The following is a 19,279-nucleotide window of genomic DNA, read 5'->3' as shown; positions in this document are numbered from 1 at the left end:
TTGATGGTGCATTTTTCCAAGAATTATTGCTTGAAGTTTTTATTTTCTGGTAATCTAAGTGGCATTCCCAAAAGTGCATTTGCTGCAGGTTTTTTATCTTCATCCTTTTTTTGGCTAAATAATAATAGTCGAGTTACACAGCATAACATCCTTCATGTAGATAATGAACATAATGATATAACAATGTAAAATTAGTTTTGTTTCCTTTTCAGTTTGTATAATCACTAATCAGTTGCCATATACTGTGGTTCAACCTGGAATATGTAGATTCTGTTTTGAAGTCCTGGAAAGTTTGTTTTGAGTGACTGAAGTTAGCCAACTGAGGATTAGCACAGACAAGCAGACACTAAGTTAAGCTTTATATCATAACATTATCCCAGTCCTCTCAGATTGTAGCCAGGGCCTAAACATTACTAACAAGGACATGCAAAGCGTATGAACAGGGATCGAGAGTTCATTTATAGTACGGCAGAATTTGAAATGGCAACGTTCTAACTGTGAAGTAATAGAGATAACAAAACAAAAATGAAAATCTTTAACTATATAATTAAATATATTAATTACTTTCTAATAGGTATAAAGCCCACAGGTATTTCATATACAATTCATTTACTAAGAAGCTACAAAATCTGTATGATGACATAAATGAAAAATGAAAGAGGATTTCAATACAAGTCACCTGTGCATCTTATCAAGATAGGGGACTGTCACAATTACCTCTTGTGCAAATCTGCTTCCTTGAATTATTTCTCTTTTTGTCGGTTACAAATTAATAACTAAAGAGGAACTTTTGTTTAGTCCAAAACCTACTGGGAATTGAAAATAGTGTATATTTAAAGTAAAACATAGATCAACCGAGGTTCTGATTTTACATTGTAGTAAAGGACTGTTTCACGATTTCTTTTTTGTTTTGTTTTCTTTCCCAACTATAATCAGCTATGTTTCAAAATATAGAATGCCAAGAATTGTTCAAATCTGGGCAGGGTTATGCTGGAATAAATAAGCTCAATGAAACATTTGGTTTGTTTTTTAAAGAAAATTGGAGTTTGCTTAAGTTCTCTCAGTAACCCAAGGACAAAACTAAGTTTTGATGTGGCAAATCAGATTAGGGTTTTTATCGAACAATGTATGTGGCATTACCTTAGAACTGTAAAACACACGATGTAGATTAATTAAATGCAGCCTTTTTTAATATGATTTTTTTGCTTACAGCTAATGATATCATATTTAAGTTTGGAATATCACATCAGACAAAAACAGCCTTTTAAGTACAGAAATGAGAAGTGTGTATAATACTTTCTTAAATATATATATTTTTTCTTTCAAAACGTACTTTTAATCTGTCAAACGAGCCTCATCGGAGTGCATAGTCCATCTACTAAATATGGCTGTATAGGTTTAATTTTTTAACTAGATTTTACTAGTGAGCAATGTGCAGCCTAATTCACTTATGGTGTTCTCTGTGGTAACAGATGGCCTACATTTTTTGTTCATTTGAGTTGTTGCTGTAATGTACCAGCTGAGCAAACTTTCACTTCCTTTGCACGTGTCTGGCAAACCTCATTCACTAAAATTGACACTGCTCTAGAATAGCTTAAATGGGTGGCATGCTCACAGATGTCTGAATTAGTTTCCAGTTCAAACATCACATTTACTTTTAATATAAATTAACATGCACAGTGGGAACTGTCTTGGCACTACAGCAGAAGCAGACATCTACAGTATAGTTTTCCTTGTTTCCTCTGTTGGGGATACAGCCAATCAGCACCAAGGAAAATCAATGGCGTTTCAACAGCGTTTCAAGTAGCACTGCAGAGTGATATTTCAGCTTCCTTACCTGCATTTTCTTTAGAATATTTGGATATGCTCTACTGAAAAAATCTGCAAACAAAATTATAGTAGATTTTCTGTGAATAATTTGGAGTTACTTTCCATGAAAAAAATCCACAAATAGGTGACTCTGTGAATACTTAACCACGATTAGGTGGAGGTACGCTGTGTTAATAATACATGAACTCCTATGCAAAGGATGCAGAGTATTTAGTTATGCTGCCAACATTTCCTTTTGGTTGTTTTGAGTATTTTGTCTGAATTTCTAAAAATAAAAGCATATGTATAGTCTCTATCATCTCTAAGTATACCTGATTAGTAGAATAAATTTCCAATACTTAAAGTATGAAATAGACCATATGCTTGTCATTGCCCTTTAAAGATGAATATAACAAGTCATTTTTTTTCTCCATTATATGTCTGCAAGATACATCAGTTCATCAAATGACCTACTTTAAGGTGGATCAGTGTTTCCCAAACACAGAAGATGCAGTGCAGGTGGATGTGACTCGATGTGCAGCTGGCGTCCCATCTTCTGTTCTCTGAGTGCTCCTGTGTACTGCTGCTTGGCTCATTGATTGGTTAAGGTGTGCTTATGATTGTGCTGCAAAGATTCTGCATCATATAACCTGATGGATGTTTTTTTTTTTTTTTTTAAATAGGCTACTGTTTTCTAATGGCCTTCGATCAAGGTTCCCATCAACCAGTGCATCAGGTTTCTTCACTATGACATGCTCAAAGATGAATGATTTTACTTTCTTGCATTATCTCAGGAGTGAGGACGTGGCTTGGAACAGCAGTTTAGACCGAGCAGATTTAGCCTTACTGGAGACCAGAGCAAGACCAGACTTGGTTATTGATCTACATGGTACATTTTTTAGATGCAATTTTTACTATAATTAATTTAAACATAAGACTGTTGTTCTTGCATCTAGATTTTCTACAGTTTTGCATTAATTTTGGCCTGGGTTTAGCCAGTACCTTAATCCAGATATATTGTGCAGATATTTATGTAAACTGTAAAAAAAAAAAAAAAAGCCTTTTTTTCCCAATGTCAAGTTTCACTATCTATAGTTGTAGGTCAGAAGGATAACTAAAGTTTTTTGTATTTGGTAAATGCCAGAATAATAAGAGTTTTTTTTTGTTTGTTTGTTTTTAAGATTTTATTACATTGCATTTGATATATTTCCCTTTTCTACTTTATAACTTGGGGCAAACATTTTGGTTCTCCTGTCATAAGCTTCTCTCAGCGGTCTGCTTGGATTTAGTCCCATTCATTCTGACAGGTCCGGTGTTGAATCAGGTTTGTAGGCCACCTTGTTCAGATACCGATTCATCTCAACATTTTTATGGAATTAAGACACTTTGAATTTCAGCCTCTTTGTAGCTAATTTGTTTTGTATTTCTAGAATTATTGTCTATTTGGAAAGAAAACCTTTCTGCCTAAGCTTTAACTTCCTGCCAGATGTCTAGAGATGTTGGTTCAATGTTGCCACATAATATTATTTGCTCATGATGCCATCTAATTTGTGTACCAGTCTACCCTCTAGCAAAACATCATCACAGCAAATACTTCACATTTTAAATTGTGTTGTTAAGGTTGTAAGATTCTTTCCTTTTCCTCCAAATGTAACTATGATCGTTATGGCCAAATATTTCAGCTTCAGTTCTATAAGAAAACCGGACATCTGTTCAAAAATTGGTTCTCCCAGTCAGTTTTACAAAAGAGAATTTTGTTTTCTGTGTTGCTTCTGAAGTGATGGTTTCTTCCATTCTGAGCAGCTTTTCAGCTCATGTTGTTACAGGGTTTCTATCACTGTTGAGCATAATGCTGTCTTTCCAGCTTCAGCCAGTACATTCGGGTATTTTGCTTTGGTTCTACAGTTGATACACATATTTTCCTCTGAAATGTGTATATCGTTAGAATAAATAGCTTTTTTTTTCCTTCTGTAGAGTGTGATCACTGGGCATTCCGATGGTGTCTATACTTGTGTACAATTGCTTGCCTAGATGGCTACATCAGATATCTGGATAAGGAAAAACAATCCACAGTTCTCTTTCTGATAGCGTAGCTGATTTCTTCTTATTTTTTCATGATTTCACACAAGGTAGCACCGTGTTTGAGGTGTTGCCTTAAGACATCCACATGTATACCTCAAGGTAATTCCTTTATTATTCAATCTATTAAAAGCTTGCATAACTGTAACATTCTGATCGGGGTATATTCATTCAGTGGTTGAGTAGATTATTCCTAATAGAACATGACATAAAGCAGGAAAACATAAATCTTTGACGTAACGTCAGACAGTGAGGAAAAGGGAGATTCTTTTTGTCTCTTTGTATGGCGTATGTAAACATCTGATTTCAAATTTATTTGGCAGTTTGATAGACAAATGCAAAGACAGCATGTAGAAAACCAGGTGAAGACAGTATGCAGAGAATTTCAGAGCTCAATTTTACTAGCTACCATTTTTAGTTGTTTCACACTAAGGCTTTCCTAAACCAACAGAGTCACAGTTTCTGTGATTAATCTTGGGTTTTCCCCAGGAAACGCTTGTTAAAACATCATTTATAAAACACATCTTATTTGGGTGCATTTTATACTTGTCTGTTTTTAATAAATATATTATAGAAAGGCTGATGTCTCACCTAGCTTGCATGTCAGTCATTGTTCCTTTGTGATCAACTAAGTACAGCATCTGCTGACTCAGTTTTACCGTCTCTAAACTTTTGCATTCACATGTAAAGTTTCAGTATGCATGTGTGTGTGTTTATGTGCTGACGTTTCCATCTTTCCAACTCAGAGGTTTCTTAGGGAGGGGACTACTTAAAGCTGTTTTTTTTCTCTTCTGCTTGAAGCTCTGGAACTTATTACAGTCTGAGGCATTTTCATAAACAGGCCATTCAGCTGCCTCTGCATGGCTCTGAATGAGACTCAGTGTCACAAGGAGAAAGAGAGTTAATGTGGGCTGGTTAGTCGCAAGACCTCCCCATTATGGAAGCCTGCATTTGTAGGACCATTTTGTGCTATATTAGTAGGGTTTTCAATTTTAAAAGATTGCAATGCAATTGCCACTGAATGTTTTCTGTGAACCCTTTTAGGTACTTGGACAAGTTATTTTGCGTGGCATATAACATGTATATGATCTAAATGCTGCTATTAATGCAAAATTAAGAGCATCTGAATGGACACTATTTGGCCATTATAATGCATTTTTAACGATGGTTTTATGCTTCCTGATTCATCAGGGTAAAAAGTAGTAAAAGTGAGTCTAAACTGCACCTTGTGGTTTCTGTTTTACAAAACAACTTTTAAGTTTTTTGTGATTTGTAAATGAAGCAACGTAACATGTCACCAGGGACTGCACACAGGCCATAACTCAGTACATTACCCCATGAATTCACACATAAGAGTGCTGTCATGAATTGGTTACAGTGGCTTAGTGATATAATCGTAGTGCTATGGTCTGAAGCTGGACTGTTTTAATCCCTTTCAGTGGTCTCTGACATTCTGCTAGGACGTACATATGTTGAACACTAGAGTAACATAAGCAGCTGAACTATTAAATGACCACCACTTGGTGAATTAAATCAGGTGGTGAAGGGGGACAGGCTTTGTATAAACACTAAAATACTGTGGGACCCCACAATCAAGAAAACCTTTATTTCTTATGGAATCCTGCAAACTGGAGGTGCGTTATATCAGACAAAAAATATTTAATTTTGAGTCTATTTTTAAAAGCTGATGATAGCATTGATGATGTTTTATCCACATTTTTCTGGCACTGCTGGCATTAAATATGTTCCCAACATGCCTCTAGAGCTTATGCATCTCAGCCACTAATAATTTACTTCAGTCGAGGGGATTAAGGGCAATGAGTGTGCGTCCAACTGTTCAAATATATTAGCAATATCCAGGGAGCTTAAAAACCTGACACTTGAATATAGTATCCTACCAGATTTTGTCCAAGCAATCTTTTCAAAATGCAATATTTCACACCCTGATATTGCGCTGATTGTTACTAGAGATGTGAATCTTTCTGTGTGTAGCGTTTCAGTTCCAGTTTTAGGGTCATGATTCGATTCATAAACAATTTTTAATTCAGAAATCAGTTTTTCTGTTCATACAGTCTAGAGATTCTGTTTAAGTTGTGTGACTGACAAAAGGAAAAAACTTTTGGAAAAAAAAAACAACATTTCTTTAAAACAATTCTACAAGGTACTGTATCAAATTCCATCGGTTTATATTTAATCAAAAATAGTTTTGTGCATAAAATTTTGTAACTTAAACTACCAGTATTAGATTTGCTTAGTTGCCTGGCTTTTTAAAAATAAAATACCAAAGAATTATTCAAAATATATTTTTTACAAAAGATTAAGCAGACTAAAATTGATTTTTGAGTATTTTGATTGATTGATATAGAATTGCCAGCACTATGAATTGCAATTCTCCTTAGAAACTTTTTTTTTCTGGATCTCTAAATGTAACGCAATGTATTTTGCAGCTGTACCACTCTACTGGTTTATTTGGGGAAAAACCTTTACCAACGAGTCAAATCAGATTACCAGGGAATAAATGTATCCCAGAAAACAGCCCTTGTGGTAGGAAGCCAGTAAGTAACACTGAACCGTGGGAGAGGTGTTCTGATTGGAAGCTTGTGGACCTTCCCCACTGGTGGAAGTAGGAGTGGGCGATATGGACTTCAAGGTTTATCACAATATCTTGTGGTACTACTGTGACAACAAAAGTGAAAATAAGAACTATTTATTACTACTTTTGTGGGTAACTTCATGACTGTGACTACATAGCAAAACATTCCTAGGGCCACAAACACAAATACTGCTCTTGCTCTTTATGTGCTTCTTCAGGACATCAGTCACATAAAGAAGTATCGTTAAAGTGCACACACTAACTGCATGTAATAATTTTTTTTCAAAATTATTGTTATTTATTTATACTCAAATTGAACAAACAGTGAAAACAATAAACTAGCAATCCCTGCAATAAGGTTAGCTTTGAGGTATTTTACACACCATTAATTAGAATTTATCATGATAACATTAAATCAAAATTCTTATGGTGACAAGAAATGGTAAATGATAAATTATAACAATAAATGCCCATCCTTAGGTTAAAGATACTAACCCTTCTGTTTGCTAGCTCCCAGTTTAAGGTTCACAAGATTTACACGCATGTTAAAAACCACTATTTTACAGTGTCTAGATATATGTTAATCAGATAACAGTGGAAATAATAGCACAGACTTCAGTGTTTGTGGTGGCTGAGAGTAAAGATTCTTGTCAAAGTAAGTGTTAAGGAATTGTAAACAGTAACTATTTTTTATATTTATGTTGCAAGATGCAGATTAAAACAACTTGGCTCCTTCATTGTCATGAAAAGTGAATAGTGAATTATGGAATTCACTTTTCATGAATTGAATAATTCATGAAAATTATTGAATGCTTCTGGATAATAATTTCTTATTTGCCATTTCCTCAAAAGTTCTTTTTTTTTTTTTTTTTTTTTTTTTTACAAACGTGCCATCTATAAAATTCCTAACCCTAAAGTTGTCGTGTCTTTAAGGAATTAAACTCCCAACAGCTGCACACAAAGCAAAAATCTGAAAGGCAGAGCAGATTTGACCTGGAAAAGGTTTTAATCCGCAGCTCAAGAACTCTGATGTTTGATGAGGATTATCATGTTTACCACTATACAAGTCTCAGTAAATGTTGATACCGTCTTGTTTTTCATCCTGAACATCAGCATAATTAACTCATTTGTGTGTTGAAGTTTCATAAATATTCTGATTATTGGTGTCTTTATTTTGCAGGTTTACCAAGAAAGCGATAAGGTAAGACTTTTCTTAATAAATCGTGTTGTCAAGGCTTTCATAATTTTTAATTAGGTTGTCCTGCTGTAGCTTTCATACACAGGTTTAGATTAAAGTTGTACTTGTCTTGCTGTGTTGCAACATAGAAGCCTTTAACATTTGGACCAAACATACCCTGCCAGCCCCCGCTCATTCATGAACACATACACACTAAGCGCAGGACAAAGGGCTTCCTTTTCTATGAGCAGCCCATGACTGCCTTCCACTGCGAACTAAACAGTGGCCTTTTTTACTGTTGGGGCCAGCATAGGCAGAAGCGGCCATACATAGCCTCCTCATAGGTTCAAGCAGGAGTTATGTCCTGTGGCATCTCCGCCGAGGAGTGTGTGTTATGTGGCACTCGTCTCTGGGCACTCAGCAGAGCTGCTCCACATCCTCTCTGACTGTCACATTATACATTGGACACACTCAGACTGATTCATTCACTGCCAGATCTTTGAGTAACACCATTCTCAGCGCTGAAATAAACCAGCATTATTCACATTATTCGCTCGCCTGAATTTTGTGCTTATCAGCACATTAGCCACTGAACTTTTTCACATTTTACAGCCACAAACTTTGGTTTATCTCATTAGGATTTAATGTGATAGAGCAACACATGGTTAGTGTCAAATTCAGTGAAAATGACAAATGGTTTACACACATTTTTTACAAATAAGAGATTGAAAATTGTGGTGTGCCTATGTTTATAACCTCAATGTATACTTTACAACCTTTTCTTGCAAATACAGCTGCAAATCTTTGCCCATTTTTATCAGAACAGATATTGCTCAGTCAGACTGGGTGGAAAGTTTCTGTAAGAACTGTCTTTGAGGTCTTGCTGCATATTTTCAGTTGTATATACTGTAGTCTGGACTTTGACTGGACATTTTGGTCTAGACCATGCTACTGTTGTGCTTCCTCTGTTTAAGGTTGCATCCTACTCCCACTGAAAAGGCCTTTTTAGCTTTTAACCCATAAATGCTTTGCATTTAGTTCACATATCTTACCCATTGATTCTGACAAGCTTTGCTAGTCCTGCTGAAAACAAGCAGCATAATTCACCATGTTTCAGTCTGTTTTTTTCAGACTGATTTCCAGCATTTCTGATTAATTCTCTTTCTTCAGCCTGTAACGTTAGCTGGAAAGCCATGTTAGTGTGTTTCGATTGGTATCATGCTCTTTTTCATTTTCAGATAATGCACTGATAAATGCTCCGTGAGATATTTGAAGTAGCCTAACCCTGCTGTAAACCTCTCAACAATTTTCTCACTGCTGTTTCTGCTGTGGCCCTTAGTCTTCATGATGCCACATAAATGTGCACTAATGTTCTCTAACAACTTCTGCCTCCACAAGACAGACAGATTTATGCATGGATAGACTATTTAATTTTGGGATTTCTTAAAACAGTTGATTGTGTTTGATTTTATTTAGGAGTGTCAGGTCAGTTGGGTCTTGAATGCAAATATACACCAACATTTTTCTTTGTTTTTGTGCAAGAGGTTACAAAAACCTTGTATCATGTTTAATGTTATGCACTTTTTTATGTTGATCACATAAAATTATTAAGATTAACATTAATGTTTGGTTTCAATGGTTTCACAAATGTGGGAGAGTTTAAGAAATGGGTAGTACAAGAAGTAAATACCTCCACAAGACACTATTATTTTGAAACTTTTTTGTTTAGAACCGTTGGTTGAGTCTTATCTCATTTATGCTCTTCTTTCTTTAGAACCAGCAGCATTCTCAGTAAGGACCATCCCCCAGACAAGAAACCCAAAAGTGACAAAGCTTCACTTCCCTCCAATGAGTTTGACCCTACAGGTAACTTCCCATTCTCATTCTCAGGGACATCCTTTCTTTCTGTTTTTCATGTTTACTCTTCTGCAGTCTTTGTTCTTGTGGCCACTGCTGAATGTTCCTCCCACTCTTTGTTCTTTCTAACACACACAAGACTGCCAAGCAAAATACTTGTTGTTAATCATTTACCAGAAAGCGTGTTGGAAGGGTAAAACATAGTATATGTTATATTCTTTTTGCATAATGAAGAGAAAAAAATAATATATATATGTGTGTATATTTTGCTGAAATAGATTATAATATAATATTTTCCCCTTTTTTATATTAGTACTTACATTATTTAATTATGACTATACATTAAGTTTTTAGACTTCACAAAATTTTCATGTGAACAAAGAAATAACCTCCAGTGCAATTCCTTTTCTATTCAAGAGAACAATATCTGTTGACTAAGTCATCAGTAATGAGAAAAACAATATGTAATGTAGTGCACTGAAAAAAGTATATAATTGTAGTGGTTGACACTGTCTGCTGACTAATGTCTCACTTTCCTTGAGTGACACTCATGAGGTATTTGCAATTTACTCAACTGGTTTTGCACCAATCCCTCAACAGATGACTGGAGTTGGATGGTTTTCTGCTCGGTTGGACCAACTACTATCAAAAAATGTATACTTTTGCTTAGGTTATTGAATAGTAATGAAATAACTTTTCAGAAATCAAAACTGATTTTTTTCTGACCACAATAAACCATCAGAATCAGGACAAAGAGAAGAGACATAAAATACCCACAAAAAATGGCTACAGCTTTGTTGATGTGATGACATTTGTAAAACCCTCCTTAAAAAAAAGATGTATGTGTGACTTTGGATTTGGACAAATACAAATATTGCAGATGCATGCAGTTGAAAAGACTTATCACATCTGATTGGAATTCAGTTTTTTTTGTCCTGAAATATGGAGGACATTGCAGCAAAAACTCTGTTCACAGGTCGACTTGTGAAAGGACATTTTTGCAACCTTATTGAGGAACTGTTGTGTGAAAAGGCTCTGTGGACTGGAACTTTATTTCACTTTACAGTTATACCACTCCTTGCTTAATCTAAGGCTGCATACTGTTCTATGGTTTGCAAAATCTTTACCTGCTTTATTTTTAAATAAAGTATTAACGAGGTGTGGCAATAAGCTGCTTACTATTGACACAAATGTAGTTAACAATCTGCTCACATTGTTCGGACTTGGTTTTATCTCAGGCATGTACACAGAAACTGACTACTACATTCTCTTTCGTAGTGTTTAATAAAAAGCATGACAGTAAAAAGAGGTTGTAGACGAAGTGTGTACTTCCAGTTATCCTCCTCATTGGGAAGTTTCTTGCACTACCTCTAAAACTGGTTGCCAAATAAGACATTGACCACAGTCTGGAGCCATGAATTGGCAACTGCACATAGCCTAAGCCGTTGCATGTTTGGTGTGAGCTGAAATGATCATCTGGATGTTATGACTAAACCTTTAAAGCTTTTATTAAAGGTCTTGAATATTGTGACTAGTACTGTCTTTTTCAACAGATAGTACAGGAGTATTTTGCAGTTGCTGTTGTATGTGCCGTGTCAGACTTCTCAATTTTACACTGGTCAATACTGCGTTGCGAAGAAAAATGTTTTCCCTTTATTCTGTCTACTCCTAAACATTTCAGCTCAACGGACAGTTTTTTGTTTGTTTGTTTGAGACAAAGATTGACAGAGTAAAATACAATTTTCAGATGATGATTTAATTTCTTAGGGGAAAAGTAATCCAGAACAACCATGCCCATCTTTTTAGATAATGAATTAACTCTCATTAAACATACTTTTTGAAACACACAAAGGCCTGATTACAAACAAAATAGTAAAAACATCTAATATGACCTGTCTGACGATCTTCAAAAGTAACACATCTTGTCCTAATTTGAAGAAATTCAAAAACAGAGGAGAGCTTGTCAATGAATCAGCCTGGAAAGAGTTACAAAGCCATTTCTAAGGCTTCCGGACTCTAACAAACTGCAGTTTGACATGTCTGAACATGGGCTGGACTCCTCCTGACTGGGCCGAGAGGCGTGCGGAAAAAATATAAAGCCTCCCTGAGTCTGCTGTGGGATTCGAACAAACCACAGTGAGAGCCATTTTCCACAAATAGAGAAAACATGGAACGGTGGTGAACCTTGCCAGGAGTTTGCCAGCCTACTGATATGAGACCAAGAGCGCAAGAACGAGTAATACAGGAAGTCACAAAGAACCCAGAAGAACTTTTAAAGCACTGCAGAAAATCACTTGTCTCTGTTCAGGTTTTGTACAAAATTGGATACAAGATTGTATCCATATAGATCCAAGGCCAGACCATACGGGCTTCAGTCGTGAAGTAGCTACAGAGAACATTCTGAAAGACACTGTCTAGGCATCAGTGTGCCATTTTAAGCACAAGCATCATTATATTATGCATCAGAAAGTTGATCTGAAACACACCAGTATGTCCACTTCTGAGTGGCTATCCCACTGTGGTGGTGTGCTATGACCTTAAACATCTAACCATGCTTGAAAACTCTCAGTTGTGGCTGAATTACATTACTTTTGCTAATAAGATTGGGCCAAAATTCCTCCTTGTCATGTGAAAGACTCTTTGCCAATTATCACAAACACTTTATGTCAGTTGTTTCTGTCCAAGGATGACACTACTATTTATTAGGTTTAGGGGGCAATTACTTGTTCACATCAGTTCAGGTTTGTCTCTTAGTGAATAAGATAATCAGTGTATAACTGTCTGTTGTACTTGTTCAAATGAGTTAATTTTAGTTTTAGTTTGATGAACTGAAAGATTTTAGCATGACAAAAAAGCAGAAGAAATCTGTTAGGGAGATCTGCTTTTCATTACACTATGCATGAAGGACACAGAAAGCCTCTCCACCTCTTCCTCAGTCCAATCTCAGACCTTTGCAGGGTGAGATTGTTGAGGTCCCAAAACCAGTCCAGTGCAATATTGTGACTTTTCCCTCAGGTCTTGTTATCAATCGGGGCAGAACGACAAAGGATCTGATTAAGGCTTCTGTATTCAAAACAAAACAGAAAATCCTCTGCAGCACATGGTGGCTTATCTCTGTGTCATGCAGCCATTCATACAGGACTGTTTTTCTTTCTCAACAGTTACACAAGATGTACTCTTCACCACATGTTTTGTGTCACTGCAAATACATTTATGTGATTTTCAGTGGCAGTTACCGCCACGTCTGAAATGACCACCACAGACAGGGAGGATAGAGGCTATATTTATTTGAAATTTACATCGACTTGTTCCCCTTTATCTAAAAAAAAAAAAAAAAAACACTTTTGAATTCATTGTACATTTTAGCATGTTTGCATGCTGTAGGTTTGTGCTTGTCTATGTGTTATGTGCATGTTGCATGAACTGTTCTCTTGATTTCAGCTGATTTATCACAATTTTTAAATGGCTTGGATATGTAGTAAAGGGCAGCAGATAGGATACAACATCACACAGATGTGGCCTCCTATGATTTATATCTTCAAATTTAAAATCCTTCATTGGCTGTGGTCTTTTCTCCAAACTAATGACTTTCATTTAACCCCTTAACTGTCACGAGAACACCGATGTCCTCACCCATTGACTAACATGTAAGTCAATGGGTGACAGTCGAGGGGTGCTGCCCTTTTGTTCATTTAGTTTTTCTTCTCCCATGATTGTTTCTTCCTCATGATTTTCTCTTTCCTGTTTTGTGTTTCCTTTTCATGTGTTGGTTGTCGTTTATTTTTGTTTACGTGTTTGTGTGCTGCTGGCTTCTGGTGGGGGCTGTGAGCAGAAGCTCTGGTGGTGGAGAAGAGTGGCAACAACAGTGTGCTTGCAGAGGGAAAGCCTGAATCCTGTGGTAAGACGTTTCATGGTGCAATCGCCGGCGTGACATTATTAATGTCCCAGTGTGAAGTTGCCGATAGAAAATAACGAATGGCCAGGCTAAAATGTCAATTTCAGCCTGCGTGATGCAAAGTCGGAGCTGGACACCAAATCAAGGCATAAGCCAGAGAGATAAGTTACATAAGCATGCGATTTACAGACTTTGTAAGCAAAAATGTTGAGAATTATGCCACAGAGTGATTAATAAGCATTTTATTGAAAGATATGCAGCTAAAGTAATTTTATAGTTGACCTATATGTCGTCTCCTAGGCATGGGAACGTGTAAGATTCTTCACACTCACGGCAGTGATGTCCATGGTATATCAGTTCTTATTGAAGGGACTTTGAAACAATAGATTGGTTCAATGGAAGAACTGAGCAATTTTGAAATTGTGACTTTTAAAAACTTAGTAAACTGACCCATTCGATAACGTAGAATATTACAGGAATGTCTCAGAAATGTTTAACTCTAAGTAAAACACGTTATATAGATGAATTACACACAGAGGGATGTTTGATAGCCTTTATTTCTGGTATTTAGGATTTTCCACTTACAGGCAATGAATAGATCACATTTAAAATTTGAATATTTCACCAGACCAATAAAACTGGTGAGCAGAATGATTGTCTAACAGTAAATACTTCATTTTTAGTACAAGAGCCATGTCACTCTATGGATTCTGTATGTTTTTAATAGTTTAATCTTGGATAAGTTAAACCTATATTGAATATTTTACTAGAAATTGTTAATGCTTAGAAAAATAGGCTCTTTTACCAGCACCAAATTATATTGATGTTTTAAAATTGATCAGTTTTAATATTACTAAAGTTTGTTTTTATCATACCCTTCCTGTGGTTTAAAGTTCTTTCAATGAAATGCTAGAGAAGATGACATCCTAATTAATTAAGCTAGCTATGAGCTTACTGGTGTTAAGCAGAACGGCAAAAAGATGTGATATTTTCCACAATAAGTAGTCAAAACTAATAAAATGTGTTCATTTTATTTTTTTGGTTTGGTCAGGTAAGAACTATCAAATGTTACAGCAAACATTGTTCCTACTATAATAATAAATACTGCAATGTTTTATTTCTGGTTTGAATCACAAAATATTCTGTGAACCTAAAAGTCTTGTATTCTTTAGTCAAGTTGGTAACACCGTGAGATTCTCATATTGGCCCATGCCCAGTATAAAACTAAGGTCTCAGTTGGTGTGACGCCTCATTTCCTGAATCCATGCTAACGGGGTCATTATGGAGCGCCGTCGTCCCTGCGGTGTCAGTGCTGCTGTAACTCTGGTCGGCTGCCCTCTCACGCCTGTCACATCAGTTGGGAGTTTGTTTCAACACTGCAATGGCCCACACAGTCAGTTAATTTGAGGTTTCTAATCAAATGACTCATAGCAATAGCCTAAAGTTATATAAAGCCCACTGACAGAACACATTGTTAAAGCTGCTGTCAGATGTTTCAGTTGCTTTCTAGAAAGCATGATCAAGATAACACATTCCTGTCATTATTAGGATAGCGTAGGTGTGTTTTGTCTGTTTTTATTTCTCCCTGTGCTTGCTTCAGTGATCATAATCAAACTCAGGGATTCATTGCAAACAAAAATAATGTAAGGGTTTCATTTGCCTCAGTTTTAGATGTAAGGAAAAGTGTCTGAATTTTGTGAGCCGTCCTTTATTGATTTTGGTTCCTTTCCTTTGGCATTGTGATGCTGAAAGCACCTCGGCTGCATTAAAGGTCAGTTTATCCCTTAGAGCATAGGTGTCAAACTCCAGTCCTCAAGGGCCGCTGTCCTGCAGTTTTTAGATGTGCCACAGGTACTGGAGTGAAATGGCTTAATCACCTCCTCCTTGTGTAGATAAGTTCCCCAGAGCCTTGCTAATGACCTAATTATTCTATTCAGGTGTGATGCAGCAGAGGCACATCTAAAAGTTGCAGGACACCGGCCCTTGAGGATTGGAGTTTGACACCCCTGCCTTAGAGGATATTCCTATGTGTTTCAGTGAAGGGTGCCGATTACATATGAGTTGAACTTTTGAATAATGCATGAGCTCAGATGGTTTAACTTGAGCAGTAATTACAAGACCACTCTCAACTCACTGCCATTGTTCATGAGACCTGAAGATTTTGAAAATTTCAGCAAAAGATAGAAAATCAGATCTAGAGGCAGATTCACACCAGCTCTATTCCCCAAACGGCTTTATCTGCGTCCCTGCCCTCCCATCCCCTCCCATCCTCCTGCTCTTTCAGATCTACCTAACCCTCTTTTCCACCAGCCACCCACCCCCCATACTGTGCCCTTATATGAGCTGCTGCCCCCTCCAATTTCCAACCCCCCATCTAACTCTTACTGGTGAACATCTTTATTGTTGTTGTTGAATTGACCATACATTTTTAGACATTACTGGAAGAAATAAGTTATTGTGCTTAATGTTTGCTTCTTAAAAGATATATGAAGGTTTGTTGTTTTAAGAATAAGTGTTTTATTTTGTATTTTAACAACTGTGTTCTCATTAGCTTTCTGGTTAGTCTGGCTCTTGTCATCCACATGAGATAAGCTCCTTTCACTGTGGTCAACAAACAAAGCAAGAAAAGAAAAACCTGTCAAGTAACGTTCCTATTTTGATCTTTCTGATCTCTGGATACAGTTCTTTGCAAAAGCGTTAAAACCCTTTGAACTTTGTGACATTCTTTTACTTACAGTCACAGACCTTATTATATTTAATGATTACTGACTTGACCAACACAAAGTACAATAATGCAAAGTGGAAAGAAAAGTCTAAAATGTGTTATGTGCATTTATATGCCTCCTTCTTTACTGTTATATTCCTAAATAAAATCCAGTGCACCCAGTTGCTTTCAAGCACCATCCAGGTAAGAAAATAGGAACAGACCTTTAGCCAACGTAACCTCAGTATAACACAAACTGTTCTGTTAGTGAACAAACATCATCACTAAGACCCAAACAGTAATGACCTGAGACTGAGGCCAATGTTCACATTTCTGAAGGACGGTTACCTTAAACATACAGCCAAAGTTAAAATGCAATGATTGACATCAAACCATCTTTATGTGGCAGAATGTCCAAGTCAAAGCCCAGAACTAAATCTAAATGAAAACTTGTGTCAGTAATGTCAAAATATATGCCAGCTGACTGAGCCTTAGCTAATTTGCAAAGAAGAATTAGGAAAATGTCATGATCTACATGTTGACAAAGTTGATAAAAACAGAAACCAGAAGAATTGCAGGTGTAGCTAAAATTGCGTCTGCAAACTGAATACATGCATTCCAAACATGTCCGAATTTTATTTGTTTAAAAACATGAAAAAACAGAAAATTATTTATTATTTTTATTCAACTTATTTCATAATAAAACAATATTTTATGTTGGACTAAAACAAAACGTCACAAAAGTTAAGTGAGCTATTGCTATGTTACCATAACACATAAAGTATTATTTGCATCAAGCAATCTTTACTGTTTGCACTTCAAGATGCTTAATGTATGTCTTAACAGCAGCTGTTTAAAAGCATTACTCACATCTATCAACTTCATAGCTTCTGTCTCTTGACCATTGTGGCTACCCAAATTTCCCTTTGAGACTGCTTTCAGTGTGACTAACGGCGTAGGAGGAACAAACAAAAATTCTGTTCTTTTTTTTTTTTTTTTTACTTGCATGTAGGGATGTGAAACTCAAACAACATCAACTTTCCTTTTAGTTGAGCTTAAAATGTTAAAGTAAACTTTGGTCATTTCACTTTAAATTATGAACGAGAACACACAACTGGTAGTGTATTTCTCTGCCACAGTGTTTTTGTTTCTAACTTCAAAGTGCCATCTTTTATCTACTTCCTAGTCTTTATGTACTTACTGTATTGTGTTTTCTGTCCTGTCTCACTTTACAGGTCTGGTCCAGCGATGTGTGATCATTCAGAAAGATGAAAATGGCTTTGGGCTTACTGTCAGTGGTGACAACCCTGTGTTTGTGCAGCTGGTCAAAGAAGGTAATGTGGAGTGTAGCGCTTAAAAAAACCAGATGTTACAATGAAAACTCCTGGTCTGAACCATCACAGAAAAGATATATGCTCCTTTTTATGCCTAGACATCAGGTTCACAAAGCTTCTCGTGAACTTGTATAAAATATTGATACCTGGAATGATAGATGTGATTCTCGAAATGTATCTGATTCCACACTCAATGGGCAGTAAGCTATATTTTCTGCACAGTACTTTCAGTGTAACTGCAACTTCTTCTGTCTGGGTACTTGTAGTTCGTTACTGCAGTGCCTGTAGAGGGTGATGCAGTACTGTTGTCAGGTCTCTAAAAACATCACATGGGCTGTGTAGTTGTGGACAGAAAAAGAAGAAGAAGGAACTCTTTTGGGGCTTTTGTTGCATGGTCACCAATGCTTTTTGTAATATGTGCTCCTGTTTATTAGACAATACAGAACGCAGTCTTCCCAGGCCTATTTATAAAGATATATACTGTACATATGTAGAGTCGGTGTACTTGTGTTGAATATGTGTCTTCTAGGTTTCATGCTCTATGCGATACTGCCTTCGATTATTTACTGCGTTTTAATTGATCGTGTTTCTGTGTTTCAAAGAAACACACATTTGGTGTATGTCCAAATGTGGGAATAAATGCCCCGTGATGAGTCATAAACTAACCAATGCCCTCCACCTTCTCTTCAGTTCATCTCATAAGTTTTTCTTTAAATTTTGATCTGCGATTATATCCATCAATGAAGGTCAGCTTTTTTTATGTTTTGAACCATTTCTGTGTCAATTTGGACAGAGGTTTTGAGTCATTATTCCGCTAAAACGTGTGACAACAAACATTCAGTTTTCTGACAGAATTCACCAGAAAGAGGCCTACAGCAACCCTGGTCCTCCACCTTGCCAAACAGTGGTGCTTCGTCACATGTCCGACTGTTCTTTAGTGCCAAACTCACCTGGAATGTTTGTTGCTGAAAAGCAGAGTCTTAGTTTCACAATACCCATGTTTACATTTGTGATGACAGGGTAGCAAAGCATTTTTCCTATTATACCTTCCAGACAACTTGTTAGCGTGTAGATAGCGTTTAATGGAGACTCAGTCATCAATGTCACTCATTGTTGGGAGTTCTCTGACGTTGCATTTTGGATATTTACCTTCCTAACTCTTCACTGAGGTGGCAAGATAGTTTTGTTGTTTGTTTAGTCTAGTGGCCATTCAATAAGAGAAATAGGCCTTTACCTGTGTTTATAATCTTGGAAAGCAGGGAGTCGTATAGTACTAATTACATTTATAGAAACTCAACTTCAAAGAATAAATGTATTATTTTATATATGAACAAAGCAATTAGACGATAGGGCAATGTAAAGAGAACTGATGCAAAATTTAAAAAGTTTGTCTCTGGCCTTCCTTATTATCAGGTGTGAGGTTAAGCTAAGACCAACAACATTTAGTAAGCAAGTACTGTGGAAATATAATAGATAATAGCTGTTTGTAATGGTCGAATGTTTACCCACAGCCTTTTTAGGACCTTTGCTGCAGTTAATGGCCACTGCCAAGCCTTGGTGGTTGTTTTTTTTGGATTTACAAACTACACTAGCTTTACCCTGCTGAGTATAGTCAGACGTGGCTCCTATAATAACCCGTCTCTTGCCTAAATCCCCTTGTTTGGGGTGGAGCTGTGAAACAGGTCCTACTTGTAATATAACTACTATTATGGTCTTCTAAAAGAGGCCCTTTGCCTCATCTGGTCTGCCAAGACAATGTGAAATATTTGTTGTATAGAAATTTCAACAATTTAACCAGGGAGATGTATTTGTTATTTTCCTTCGACAGGAT

General features: G+C 36.5%; 1 protein-coding gene across 6 annotated transcripts in view; it reads left to right on the top strand.

Annotated features, from left to right (window-relative positions):
* Positions 1-19,279, top strand: part of arhgef12a (Rho guanine nucleotide exchange factor (GEF) 12a) — a 56,866-nt gene that overhangs the window by 17,988 nt on the left and 19,599 nt on the right. For 5 of the 6 annotated variants that reach the window (XM_028045591.1, XM_028045590.1, XM_028045589.1 and 2 more), the window contains 4 exons: positions 7,662-7,682; positions 9,433-9,524; positions 13,348-13,413; positions 17,350-17,448. In XM_028045591.1, the coding sequence (XP_027901392.1) occupies positions 7,662-7,682; positions 9,433-9,524; positions 13,348-13,413; positions 17,350-17,448 (278 nt within the window). The remainder of the gene's footprint in view (positions 1-7,661; positions 7,683-9,432; positions 9,525-13,347; positions 13,414-17,349; positions 17,449-19,279) is intronic. The other variant, XM_028045593.1, reaches the window with a different exon arrangement.

The sequence above is a fragment of the Xiphophorus couchianus genome, chromosome 18, assembly GCF_001444195.1.
Source record: "Xiphophorus couchianus chromosome 18, X_couchianus-1.0, whole genome shotgun sequence".
Classification (NCBI taxonomy): Eukaryota; Metazoa; Chordata; class Actinopteri; order Cyprinodontiformes; family Poeciliidae; genus Xiphophorus; species Xiphophorus couchianus.
The sequence above is the reverse complement of the archived record's forward strand: the minus strand, read 5'-3'. Positions and strand labels throughout refer to the sequence as shown.